We start from the raw sequence: 13,940 nt of genomic DNA on the forward strand, positions 1-13,940 counted from the left end.
TGCCTCTTAGTTTCAGTAACATGCTATATGTGTTGAAAGGTATATCCATGTGCAGAAAGTGAGCGCTGAATAATGAGTATAGTTTTTCTGTCCTTTAGATTGTTGCACAATAACACGACAAATCATTTGGGTGTCACATAGGCAGTATTCTGCTTCTATGTTGTAAAGGTATAATGTTTATCTGAAAGTTAGCAATATACATTAATATTGGATATAAAAATATCTTTGTTATGGCGTGACCTATGCATTGAATCAACTATAACGTTTTACCCACACATGGAAAGCAACATAGTTCCTTATGTACATATACTACAATACATAGATAGTCATTAGCTGCTCTTACCAGATGTAATGGTAAGCCTTTGCGAGACTTGTGCTGAACCAACTCCATTATTTACAAAGCACTGATAAATCCCAGAATCCTCGCCAAAAATACCAGTGATGCGTATTTTGTTTCCAGATATATGGTGACGTGTTGATGGTTTGATTTGAACAGCGTTGTGAAACCAAGTTATATTTGGAGTAGGGTTACCACGTGATTCACAGCTAAATCTTACATTGCTGCCTGCCCTTAAGGACTGATCCTCAGTTTTTTGGGAAACTGAAGGTGGTTCTGAAATGTAAATGTGATCAAAGATAGTAAGTATTTTTTGAAATAACAGAGTAAAAATCCAACGATATATAACATATACAGTAATGTTAAACTGGAAAGATTCTGTAAAATCCAAGAGAAGTTTCATTACACTTGCCTTGTTTTACAATCAAAATTTACTATCCAAAGGCAAATATATACTGCAGTTCCCGGTCAGTTCTGTCTAGATCGAATGAGGATCTGGCATTCTATAATGCAAGGTGCTGAGTGCACAAAATAATGCATATTATTGCAAAATAGAAATCGAAATCTGAATTCTTCTCAGCACAATAGTGGCCTGTTTGTCTTTCCAGCTAATCGTTTGAACGTTAACTTTGTCTATGAGAAGGATCCCACCACAAAAGTAATTATCCCATAAAACACCCAAACCCATATGAAGAATATAATTTGCAAGAACACAAGTGACACAGCAGAAACCTACACAAAAGAAAGACTAACATCTTTGAATGCTGCAACCTTGTATGCTCTCTATTAAAGATAAATCAGAGGGAAGAAAAAATATATATAGGGTATATCTCCTCTCAATGCTAGAAATACAAGCAGTATGAAAGCTTGTTGAAGAAAATGGAGCACTGTGGAAGTAATCATTGGTATGTACAGTGTCACTAAATCAGATTTTCTTTAAAGAAAGAATAAGGCTTTGCTGATTTATGTGAAACATCAAACTGTATAGACTTGGCTGCTTTCCATATAGCCAGATAATAAATCTTGACTGATTACTAAGGAACAAAAAAGACCTAGCAAGGCGAAGCCAAGAGACACATTTTCAAGGTGACTTATTTAAGCATCCAAAATTAAATTCACTTTCATGATAAATAGCCCCATACTCCTCAAGAATCCACAAATCAACTAAAATGTATAGAAATGAAGCGCATGTACCATAAAACACAGCTATTGGTCTTGCATTTTCCATGTTAATTAGTGCTGGCATGGTTATCATATTTGAATACTGGCTTTCCATCAACTATATTTGATGGCCCATGGCAGAAAGAGAGTGATTGATGCAGGTAGGATTTGATACACATCACCAGCATGAAGAACTGTCCCCTCATTAATGCTGGACTCAGTTCCAGTTGCTGCCAACAGGTCTTTGCTTACTTGATATAAATCAGATGCATGTGAAACTATTATGCTGGAACAAGCATCCCAGCAGGCATATATTTTTTGACTGTCAACTGTTCTGTTAATAAAGGAAATTAGAGGGGCTGCAAACTTTCTTATAAATCTAAATAATTCTGTGAAGACCAAATATAATCACTGTATGTAACAATTTTTGTACATTAAGTGCATATAAAATAATAAAATAAATCAGTTGCCAATTAGTTGTTAAATTAATTAGTCTATGTATGCTACTAATTATACATCTTTTAATTATAATGTTATTCTCCCTGCATGTCCATGCACATTATTATTCTCTTTCCTTATAATGCACAATATATTATTTTCCTGTCACTAGGATTTCAAAAGAAACCAGAAAAAGGAAATCCCCTGAAACTAAAAACTATATTTGTAGTTGGCATTCTTAATGATTTCATTTCCTTTTCATGCTGCAAACAGTGTGGATTTTAGTATCAATAAATGGTGCTATAAAAAATATGTTGGTTACATGCAGTCAGCTATAATAATAAATGAGGGCCTACCACTGGAATACACAACCTACAGTGGGATAAAAGCCGAGGGGGGGGGGGTGCTTGTTGAAATTGTATGCTCTTTATAGTAAATGACACTAGAGGGTGTTGTTTACTAACCTCTGAAAAGTAGATAACAGTGCAATGCAAAGGGTAGTACCACTGTTTTTGTGTAGGATATGATATAAAAAAAACTCTAGCTGAAAGTAATGGAAGAAAAGTACAAACTGCACCATCTATACTGAAGATTGTCTAACCACAGGGATCATAAAACTGAATTTAAACTATACAGTAATACAATAAACTATTTTGTTCCAGTTGGGAAGAGGAAATTGTCATACTTGCGTAGTTTTTTGGCTATATTCCCTTCTCACAAGTGAAGGAATGCACAAAAAATAATAATAATTATAAATGTAACTCTATAGCCTTTATACAAAAGATTATTCATTTTTTTAAGTTTATCTCTAGACCAATAACAGTGTTTTTTGCTGAAAAAAAAGTGTTAGAAATAACTCATACACAGTTCTATCACACCTACTACACCTCAGAAAGCATTAAAAGTAACTACTTTCCTGTCTTAAATAATATGAAATAGCCTCCAATGGTGTAACAAACCATCCCACATAAATAAACCTATGACGGAAAAGGAAACTGTGTAATGCTGAAGATATATTTGTAATTCTTACCCAAAACAATGACTGTGTACTGAACACGTTTAAATACTCCAGATCCGTTTCCTAAAACACATGAATAGTTGCCAGCATCTGATCGTTGCACCTGCTCTATTACTAGGTGAGTATGCAAAAGCCTTCTTTTTCCATTAGCAACAGCCTCTTGCCCACCTTTGTACCAATAGACAGGCGGATGATTTGGCACTCCTCCAACCACACATTCAAGAGTTAAAGGGTCAGGAATCTGTACCAAAACAGTCTGTGAAATAACAGGGTGTAGAATACGAGAATCGACTTGAGATGAACCTGCAGAGAAACAGTAAAACTCTTATTTATAACCAGCTTAACATTTCAAGCTGATTTGCAAAGTAATGTCACACTAGATGAGCTTTAAATGAACAGTTCAGTGTAAAAATAACAACTGGGTAAATAGATGTTTCTAAAATAGTTAGTTAAGCACAAATGTAACGTATAAAGGCTGGAGTGACTGGATGTCTAACATAACAGAACCCAACTTCCTGCTTTTCAGCTCTCTAACTCTGAGTTAGTCAGTTACTTGAAGGGGGGCCACATGGAACATAACTTTTCAGTAAGAAATTGATCCTAAGCACTCAGCTTAGATTCAAAAGCAAACAGTTATGACCCAAGTGCCCCCCCCCCCCTCAAGTCACTGATTGGTAACTGCCAATAAACAATCAGTGGAAACCAAAAGAGCTGCAAAGCAGGAAGTAGTGTTCTGCCTATTATTTTAGACAACCAGTCACTCCAGCCTTTATACATAATACATTTGGCTAACTAGCTATATTAAAAAAAAATTATTTTGCACAACATATCTATTTACCCAGTTTTTATTTTTACGCTGAACTATTCCTTTAAGAGCAATAATTACATACATCAATACACATCTTTTGATTTTGATTAGTGAATCATACTGATTAGTGAAGATTTCACGGACATGAAATATAGACTTCATTTGGCTTATGAACCTTCATTATTGACTTGATTCACAATGATGTAATCCATAAATCTTACTTCATTGAAATTTTCATGGAATTTCTCCACATTTTACTTAGGACATGTGGTGGAAGAGGGGGTACAGGACCACTTGTCCCATAGAACAAGATGCACATAGCTGTATGCAGATCTGTTGATTTCTTTTTAAAGGGGTTGTTCATCTTTAAATTAACTTTTAGTATGATGTAGAGAGTAAAATTCTGAGACAATATGCAAATGTTTTCATTTTTTTTCATTTCTGGTTTTTGAGTTATCTAGCTTTTTATTCAGCAGCTCTCCAGTTAGCAATTTCCGCATTCTGATTTCTAGGTTCCAAATTACCCTGGTAATCATGTACTGAACTGAATAAGAGTCTGGAATATGAAAATAGGAGAGGGCCTTAAAAGTAAGATGAGTAATAAAAAGAAGTAATAACAATACATTTGTAGCCTTAAAGAGCATTTCTTTTTATATGGGGTCAGTAAATCCCATTTTAAAGCTGGTAAGAGTCAGAAAAAGAATAAAAGAAGAAGAAGTATAAAAAATAAATAATGAAGACCAATTGAAAAGTTGCTAAAAAGTGGCCATTCTATAACATACTAAAAAGTGAACTTAAAGGTGAACCACCCCTTTAACATATAATATAAAAACTCAAGCTCTGGAGATGGAATGGATTTTTAAGTGTCAATCTAACTTGTGACACTCACAGTTTAGGAACCAATTTTCTTTGGAAGTAGACTTAGATGCAGGGCATTCACCTTCCCGACCAGTGAGAATCTCTTGAATACTCAAGTGCTGCGTGTAGGGCCCTTGAGATTTATAAGGCTGCTTACCTCTGATCTAGGTTAGTTCGGTTTGACATGCCATTGACTTTTGTGGTGAACGGTTCTAATTAAAGTTTAATATGAAATTTAAATATGATTTATTCAGTCAATGAAATCCAGATTTGAAAAAGGAAAGATGTGTCAAACTAAGAAAAATCATTTGTGCAGTGTGGTTCAATTATTTTCTCTGGAAAGGGGTAAAAAGGGTGAGAAGCCGCATAGTTCTTTCCAGAAGGGAAATCTGCCATAAAACATTTTTCCCTTTATTGCTAATGACTTGTCATAAGCATTTCCTTCCTCTGTGGTAACCAGTGCCTGATGTCAAATCTTATATTTAGCAAATGCATGTTTAAAATTGTCATTCCCTAAACAAAGTTCATTAACAAAAATCTCAGTTTATAATTTAAAATCTATCTAAGAGCCAAAGTTCATATACAATTACCAAAGAAATCAGACAGCTACATCTGGTCAGATGGAAGGAAATGATTCAGCATAGATTTCTTTTTCAGAAACTCAAGAAGCGGTTACAGCAAAAATGTAAATTTAAGCACTGCCACTGCAGATATGATTGCTCACTGTACTACTATATAAATGTCCTTTCCAAAGAAGACAACATCAAATAGGGGTACAGCAGGTGACTAAGTGGCCTACAGAGAGGCCCTCATAGAGGAGATTTCTTTCCTATTAGGGATGGTAATGTGTGTCCTATAAGGAAGTCAATATGCATACTACACCAAGAGCAATGCAAACGGACTGGTAACTAACATTCCAAGAAAAGAATAGTAACAAATAGCTTAAAGGGATTCCGTCATTATTTTTATGGTTTACTTTTTATTGCTAAATTACACAGTTTACATTGCAAATAATTCCATTTAAAATGTTATTCTTGACTCAACAAATGTATTTTTAAGCTGTAATATTGGTGTGGAGGCAGCCATCTCAGTGAATTATGCCTGATTCTGAGCTTTGAGGAGTCAGCACTTGACAGATGAAACAGCTTTAAGATCGCTATTATGTCTCCCCTTCTCATTGTATTTCACAATGGATACCCAAGTTGTGCTCCCTAGTGGTAGATGTGAACAATAACACCGAAGCAGGAAAAAAGCAGGGTTCTCTAGGGAGCACTTTTAGCAATGCAAACAAATTCTTCAGAAGAAGTGTCAGGTAGATGCTGGTTAGCTGCCAATTGTTCTGTTGATGGGCTGCTGGGGGGATGATATCACTTCAACCAGTGTAGCAGTAAAAAATGACTGAACTTATCAGAGCACAAGTCATATGACTGGGAGCACCTGGGAAATGGACATCATGTCTAGCCCCATGCAAAATTTCAAAATGAAAAAAAAAAATGGATTTCATTGCAGAATTCTGCGGGAGCAGCACTATTAACTTATACATTTTGAAAAAAACATGTTTTCCTGTGACAGTATCCCTTTAACACACAGCACGGGACAATGCTGATTGATAGCTTACAAGCCCCTCTGTTTTCTGGTGTTGACAATTAATTGTAAAGAAAACACACATGCACTCATATAATATACACTGTATATTATAGATTTCATTAAATTTGCAAAAGGACGAAACAGGGTACAATTACTCACGGTTAACAGACAGTTTCACTGTACTGGGACTGAGCTTGACTTCATGAGTAACTGGGTTGTAGGCAGCACATCTATAGGTCCCGCGGTCCTCCAGTGACACATTTAGAATATGCAAGTTTCCCGAAGGAAGAATCAGGTACTCGTCTTCTTCAACAAAAACAAAAATGGTAGTATAATTTAGTGAACCTGGTATTTATAATCTTTCCTTATGTTTGTACTTAATGCTGGGATACTGAAAAGCAATTATGTCTCTACAGTCGGTGATCTACTGTTCTATTTACAATATATTATCTAATTTATGTATTAAGATGTGCAATTCTCTCCCTGAATCAGTTGCACTGGCTGATACATTAGATAGCTGTAAAGGAACAGTAACACCAAAAATGAAAGTGCTTTAAAGGAATGACAATATAATGAACTGTTGCCCTGCACAGGTAAAACTGGTGCGTTTGCTTCAGAAACACAACTGCACGTTAGATAAACAAGTTGCTGTGTAGCTATGGGGGCAGCCATTCAAGCACAGAATACACATTAGATAATAGGCGCCTTCTGAAGAATTTTATTGTATACTACAGAGCTTATCTATTATGTGCTGTTTATCCTGTGCCATTCCTCCTTTTTCAGCTTTGAATGGCTGCCCACCATGGCCACACAGCAGCTTGTTTATATAATCTATATCAGTCTTTCTGAAGCAAACTGCAGCTCACCCCTTTTTTTGGTGTTTGTTTAAAAAGGGGTTGGATGGCTTTTTAGCAAGTGAAGGCATACAGGGTTATGGAAGATAGCTCATGGTATAAGTTGATCCAGGGACTAGTCTCATTGCCATCTTGAAGTCAGGAAGGAATTTTCCCACTCTGAGGCAAATTAGAGAGGCTCGAATTGGCTTTTTTGCCTTCATCTAATATCAACTAGCAGTTAGGCAGGTTATATATAAACTTAAAAGTTTGAACTTGATGGACGTGCGTCTTTTTTCAACTTAACTTACAATGTTACTATGTATATAATTTGCATATAGATTGTACACCAGGTGGCAAGCAATCAGATCTTTTCTTTCTTGTAGGTGACTGTTGAAATCTAATTGCTGATTTGTTGCAATGGGCAACATCACCAGTGATGTTTGTCTCCAATGTTTTACACAGCATGATAAATAGATCTAAATATAAATTTAAAAAAAAAAAAAAAAAAAAACTTAGCAAGACCATTTCTTTTTTGCTGACATAACACGATCAATTTATTGAACCGGAAGAATCTTTAAGAAAAGGCAGTTTTGCTCCTCTGCAAGGGCTGATACTAATATGTTATTGGTACAGTGCATCAAGATACTTGGTAAAGAAGTTTGTTTAAAAATGCTGCACATTTAAACATAGATGGTCAAAAACAATTTAGTTTTACAGATGCTGTAAAAAATTTATTTTTATCACAGGTGTGGCATATTTTAATATTCCCTTTATTACATTTTTCATATAAATTTTGCAAGCCTTTGTTCATGAACACAGTGTCCCGAACAGATTTATGTGTAGTACTGCAGGCTTATCACTGCAATTTGCCAAATAACAGAACATAACTATATGTACAAAAATCAATAATAATATATAGTTTTACAGAGAGTATTTGTATATAATAAAATCCATAAGAACTAAGAATAACATAGCTAATCTTGCCTATGTTGGGGATCAATAAAACGGCTTGTTATATATTCTAAATTAGAAGTTTCTGCTAGGCTTACACCAACAGTGGTCACAAAATATGCTGTGTACAAGTAAACTAACCCCCGAAAGGGTTAATGATTTAATACACAGCTTGCAAGGATATGCATTTTCTCTCTTAAGATGGCGGAGCCCCACCACTGGCACATAAATGTTTCCACAAATTACTTATCACTGGAAAATGCTAAGCTGACACATCACAACTAATATTCAGCTACACTCGTTTTGATTTAGGAAAATAATGACATTCATGGAATATAGATTTGAAATAACATGTGGTCCCAAGATGTAGCATATTATAATGTTGCCTTCTAACATTTATACAGTAGGGGGCATATTTATTAATGTTTGAGACAAGATCACCAGTGATGTTTTCTATAGCAACCAATCAGAGCTTTGCTTTTGTTTAAATCTAACTGCTGTTGCTATAGGCATCATCACCAGTGTTATTTGTCTCCATTGTTAATAAATGACCCAAATGTATTTATACTTTATAACATATTACATTACAAAGTTAGCACTCGTGACAGTGACAGATTTTCTAGCAGTGCCACAAACATGGGGAAGCACACAGCTTAAACTTCTCTCTGAATGCCTCAAAAAGCCATCAGGCTTGCAACCCAGACTCTCATTCCTTCGACCAGAGCATTGTGCAGTGTTTCCATACTCAGCGTATATATAGGGCAATGAAGTAATTATCTGAAACATACCTGAGGATTCTTTCAGCCACTTTCCTCTAACTTTGTACCGAACATGAGCTTTAGGGTTACTCTCTGGTATTTTACACCCAATAAATGCACTGCTTCCTTCTTCTGCTGTCACACTGTGCCCACTTGTGGTTTCAAAATCATGTAGATCTGTGAAAGCAGTTTTTTCATGTTAATTTAACATACAAGGAATCCATTACTGGCCATAATATAAAATACAAAGTCAGCTAATATGAAGGCTCATCAAGTAACTCATATAAACAGTTCCAAGAGCGATTCTAACTAGATGTAGAATACAGTGTAAGTTGTATTTTAATTAAGCTGTGAAACCAAATTAACTAGCTCTCTTCATTGTAGGGGAACAGGAAATTAAGCGGGAAAATGGCTGGTGTTAAAAAAGCTGCAGAATGTCCCAGTTAAGAGAACAGAAAAATGTGTTTTCATCTATTCAGTTTCTGCATAATGAAATCAAAAGGATGTCAGTCAGTACTCCACTAACTTCTAAACTCCCATACAAAATGAATGTAACATCCCCTAACAGCATTCTGTGCAATATGAAGCCTGCTGGGAGCATAGGTTTTACAAGCAGGCAGGAAATACTATTTCAGGCACTGTTATTTACACATGACCCTGACAGAGCAAGGGAGAGGGCAGCCTGAGTGCTTTTTGTTCCAGGGGAACTGACCTCCAAAGGCGATACGTAATTTAAAATGAAAAACAGGGCTGAATAAGGATTTAGTATTTGAAATGAGCAAGGTTAGTTGATACTTACATGCCACAGACACTGTTGCAGGCTTGCTGAGAATGGCTCCCACAGGGGTGCTGGCATTGCACTGATATTGGCCAACGTGAGCAGGGCCAAGGGATGGAATGATTAGGTGCCCGGACTGAATATCCACACCTTGGGGTGAAATTCTTTCCAACAGTTTACCATTGAAGAGCCATGATATATGAGCCCAGGGTGGCTCTGTAGAACATAGAAGTGTAACAGGGCCTCCTGGTTTCTGGACAGTAGAGAGTGGCTCAGATGCAAAGCGAGGAGTCACATCTAAATGTAGAAAGTACAAGAGAGCTAGTAAGTGTGCAGAAAGGTTTAACGGAACCATTGGGTTTCCTGTATTTTTTAACCTTAAACAATCATAAACCATCCCTGAGCATAGCATATTCCTTTTTTGCTTCCATACAACTTGCTTTGGAAAAAACTAAAGACTTTGGATGCCAACTTTGCAATTACTGACTTCTAAGGAGCAAAACCACAACCTAACTGACCATTATCTGACCACGGATATGTCACATACTGTATCAGCATGTTGATTCCTTTCCCAACAAGTATGCATAAGCCCCTGTTATGAATTGATCTTCGGCCCAAGGGACAATTCGGCCCATCTGGGTAGCTAAGAGTTTTGCAAAGTTAACAAACTTGCGTATCTTTCCATGTACAACTAGCTTGTGTTCAGTAATATTATGTAAAAATAATATTAAAACAGAGGCATACAATCTGCAGACATCCATTTAAATAAATACATTAATGCAGTTATGCATTAGAGCAATATCCCAAATGTGGCCTAAATGTCTTAACAAGTCACATTTTATGTAAAGGAAAATATGCGCAGTAGTGTAAAAATGATTCATTACACAGATGATTGCTTAAAAAATGTAAATAGAAGCAGCATACATTGTTAAATAGTGAAATACCTGAATTAGCATATGTGGAAAGTGCCAACACCAAGAAGCAAAGCAGTGGATGCCAGGGCCCTGGGTCAGGATGCATAGCTCTGGGTTAAACCAGTATGGCGCCTTCGTATTCACGGGAATAGCATGCAGAGGAAAAACTCTGAAATATAGCAGAAAAAGAAGAAATGTTAAGATATGATGTATTTGAAATATTACTAGTCTAAGAGCCTATATTGCTGAGAGGACAAACAGCTTCCCTCTAGGACAGAAGAGTTAATAAAACTCTTCAGTCTGAACTGGTTCATGATGGCTAACATATATTGTTTGACCCTTCACACCCAATTGGAAGAGTTTACAGAGGTTTCATTAGCTGTACTGGGCTAAAAAGAAGTCGTTTTTATTCACAGAGCTCCTCTATATATAATGTTTAGTGATAGTTTTTGGATTAAAGTTTACGGACCCAGTAAACCATATGTGCAAGGTATTCTAAACATTGTATCTCATTAGTATTGTTGTTTAATTAATATGTTATATACACAATACGTACAACTAGCCTGTACAATATACCACACTATACATTGCTTAGTGATATCATCAGTTAAAGGAAAACTATACCCCAAAATTAATAATTAACAGATAGTGTATATCATATTAAGTGGCATATTAAAGAATCTTACCAAACTGGAATATATATTTAAGTAAATAGTCATTTTACATCTCTTGCCTTGAACCACTATTTGGTGATGGTCTCTGTGCTGTCTCAGAGATCACCTGACCAGAAATACTACAACTCTGACTGTAACAGGAAGAAGTGTTTGGGGGGTATAGTTTTACTTTAAATTCTTAGTAAGGTCACTTGTGTCACATGGCTCAGTGAAACATGTGCATTATATAAAGTAATGAATGTGGCTTGTATGTTCTGTGATTAACAGACATGTAAAAAATGAAAACCACAGATGTGTGCATGGATAGTGGGAAATAGTCTTGACTAGAGGGGAGATATATACTGCAACATTGTATCAATGGTACATGTAGCCAGAACCAGTAGTGCAGAGAATGGCAGACAGAAAAACTCATTAAAAAAATTTGTGCCGTTTTCATAAAAAGCAGCATCAACACACTATAGATCTATATAATTCATTCATTTGATTTTTTATTTTGACTTCCAAAATGTAGCAGCAATGCAGCCATGACTGTCATTCTTTGTAGCAGCCTATTTCTGGGTACCAGCTGCCAGGAGACACCAGCTGTGAAGAGCAGGTTTATTTTAAATTTTATCGGTTCAAGAGCAGCAGCAGCAACAGGCAGCCACTGAGTGTACAGAACAAAATAAACACTCAGAACTTGTTAACACAAAACACTCCACCAGAGAGGCTGAGGAAAGCACTAGAGCACTAGTTAAGGGATCACTTAATACACATTTTTTGCAAAGCTGTTCCTCAACTATTTATTTTAAATAAAGAGAGATGAACACCCAATTTCCACGCTAACATCAACTTTTTCAAACTATTGTGCTACACATCAGCTGTCTTAATAAACTCTAAAAAAAATCCCTTTCTTTTTCTAAGCCACTTAATGCCATTGATGTTTCCTGTGATAACTCTGAAATAAAAAGTCTTACTTCTACAACAATGACCTAGAGGAGTTATTCATATCTGAAAGTTGCGTGCATGGAGAAGAAACAAAAATTAGCACACAGATATTCAATAAATGAAAATATACCATAAGCAATAGGATTTACTTTAGTGCTACAGAAGAGTCTGTGAATGTGCAAATGTGCATAGTGTGCATTGCTCTCTGTATAAGTGAAGTTGATAGCTGCAATGACAAGGTTGTTGATCTTTCTTCTGCTTGTTTGTTTTTGTTGTTTTAATCTGCCTAATCCGTTTCACTTGTGTGGTCTTCATGGGAATCTTGCGTAAATAAAAACACAACCAGCTAATGACTTCACAGCACACATGGAATGAGCAAGTTTGACACTAGATTAGTCTGCTTTTACGTGACTTCAACTGTAGCTAGCTCAGCATACAGATTGTTCTAGGGGGCAAATTCACTAAAGCGCGAAGCGCCGAACGCTAGCGCTTTTTCGCTAGCGTTGGCCATTTTCGCTACTGCGCAAATTCACTAACGAACGCTGGCGTAGTTTCGCTAGTGTTACTTCGCAACCTTACGCCAGGCGAATTTTCGCTAGCGACGAAACTACGCAAATTCACTAACTTGCGCAGTGTAGCGAACGCTACCTTTTACGCTAGACTTCCTTCGCCACCTCAGACCTGGCGAAGCGCAATAGAGTAGATAGGGATTGTTTCAAAAAAAGTCAAAATTTTTTCTAAGTCCCAAAAAACGCTGGCGTGTTTTCTACATGATGACTGATAGGCTGAAAAAGATCGAAATTTTTTTGGGGCTCCCCTTCCTCACCCCTACTTTTCCTGACTCATGGCAACTTACCTAGACAGTGGGCACATGTGTAGGGCAAAATAAATTTTTTATTGGCAGATTTGAAAGTTTTGTAGGAATTTGTAGTGCAGATATGTGTTCCTCCATTGAAATTTGAATTTCGCGCCGTATGCAAATTAGCCTTCGCTAGCGCAACTTCGCTTTATATAGCGAAACAACGCTAGCGCAACTTCGCAAGCTTGCGCTACCCCTGTGCGCAACTTCGCATTTTAGTGAATTTGCGGAGCGCTGGCGAAAATTCGCCTGGCGAAGTGCGGCGAAGAGCGGCGAAGTTGCACCTGCCGCAACTTTGATTCTTAGTGAATTTGCCCCTAAGTGCATCTGTTTGGGCTCTGTAAATTGCTTATGGACAATAACAAATGTGTTTGGATTGCTAAATTGTAAAAAAAAAAATAACTTTTCAACTGACATACATGATATGTGTGTGTGTGTGTGTGTATAATCTAAATGTGATAAAAAAAAGAAAATAATTATACTGGACATGAAGCATAAACAGGGTTAGAACTAATTTTGAAGTGCCTTCAGAGCAATAACGACAAGGAGAAAAGGCTGGATGTACTTAGTCAGTTTGGAAACTCAATGTTGGGAAATATGCATCTTATCCAGGAGACTCCAGGTCCTAAGCATTTAGGATAACAGGTCTCATACCTGTTTATTGCTGTATACCAAAAATATGTTGTTCAGACAGAGACAAAGAAAACAATATGCCTGTCTTTTCACAGGCCATATTCATTTGTATTTCTTTTCAGAACCCGGCTGAATTGTAACTGTATAATAGATACCATGTGCAGCAAAAGAGTAACAGAATCTTTAAGTTTTGTTAAGAAAATGTGCTTGTGAGTCTTAATTTGTACATGGATTTTCACTTTTAAATGGTGACTCAGAGGGGTGCAAATGGTAATTACATGCCAGAATTTAGGATCCGCCATAAACAAATAAACAAGGGGAGAGCGCTAACCAATTAATACAGTCATAAAATGGAGAGGAACCTAAATGGAAGTTATAAATGGCAAAGTTAACAACATGATTT

At 36.5% G+C, this 13,940-nt stretch overlaps 1 protein-coding gene across 4 annotated transcripts in view; it reads right to left on the reverse strand.

Moving 5' to 3' along the window:
• cdon.S (cell adhesion associated, oncogene regulated S homeolog) overlaps positions 1 to 13,940 on the reverse strand; it is a 132,264-nt gene that overhangs the window by 21,118 nt on the left and 97,206 nt on the right. For 3 of the 4 annotated variants that reach the window (XM_041571311.1, XM_041571312.1, XM_018227729.2), the window contains 6 exons: positions 10,475 to 10,613; positions 9,552 to 9,827; positions 8,783 to 8,929; positions 6,367 to 6,513; positions 2,967 to 3,257; positions 344 to 613 (listed from right to left, as the gene is read on the reverse strand). In XM_041571311.1, coding sequence (XP_041427245.1) covers positions 344 to 613; positions 2,967 to 3,257; positions 6,367 to 6,513; positions 8,783 to 8,929; positions 9,552 to 9,827; positions 10,475 to 10,550 — 1,207 coding nt within the window. In that variant the 5' untranslated portion in view covers positions 10,551 to 10,613. The remainder of the gene's footprint in view (positions 1 to 343; positions 614 to 2,966; positions 3,258 to 6,366; positions 6,514 to 8,782; positions 8,930 to 9,551; positions 9,828 to 10,474; positions 10,614 to 13,940) is intronic. The other variant, XM_018227730.2, reaches the window with a different exon arrangement.

This window comes from Xenopus laevis, chromosome 7S (assembly GCF_017654675.1).
Source record: "Xenopus laevis strain J_2021 chromosome 7S, Xenopus_laevis_v10.1, whole genome shotgun sequence".
NCBI classification, from domain to species: Eukaryota; Metazoa; Chordata; class Amphibia; order Anura; family Pipidae; genus Xenopus; species Xenopus laevis.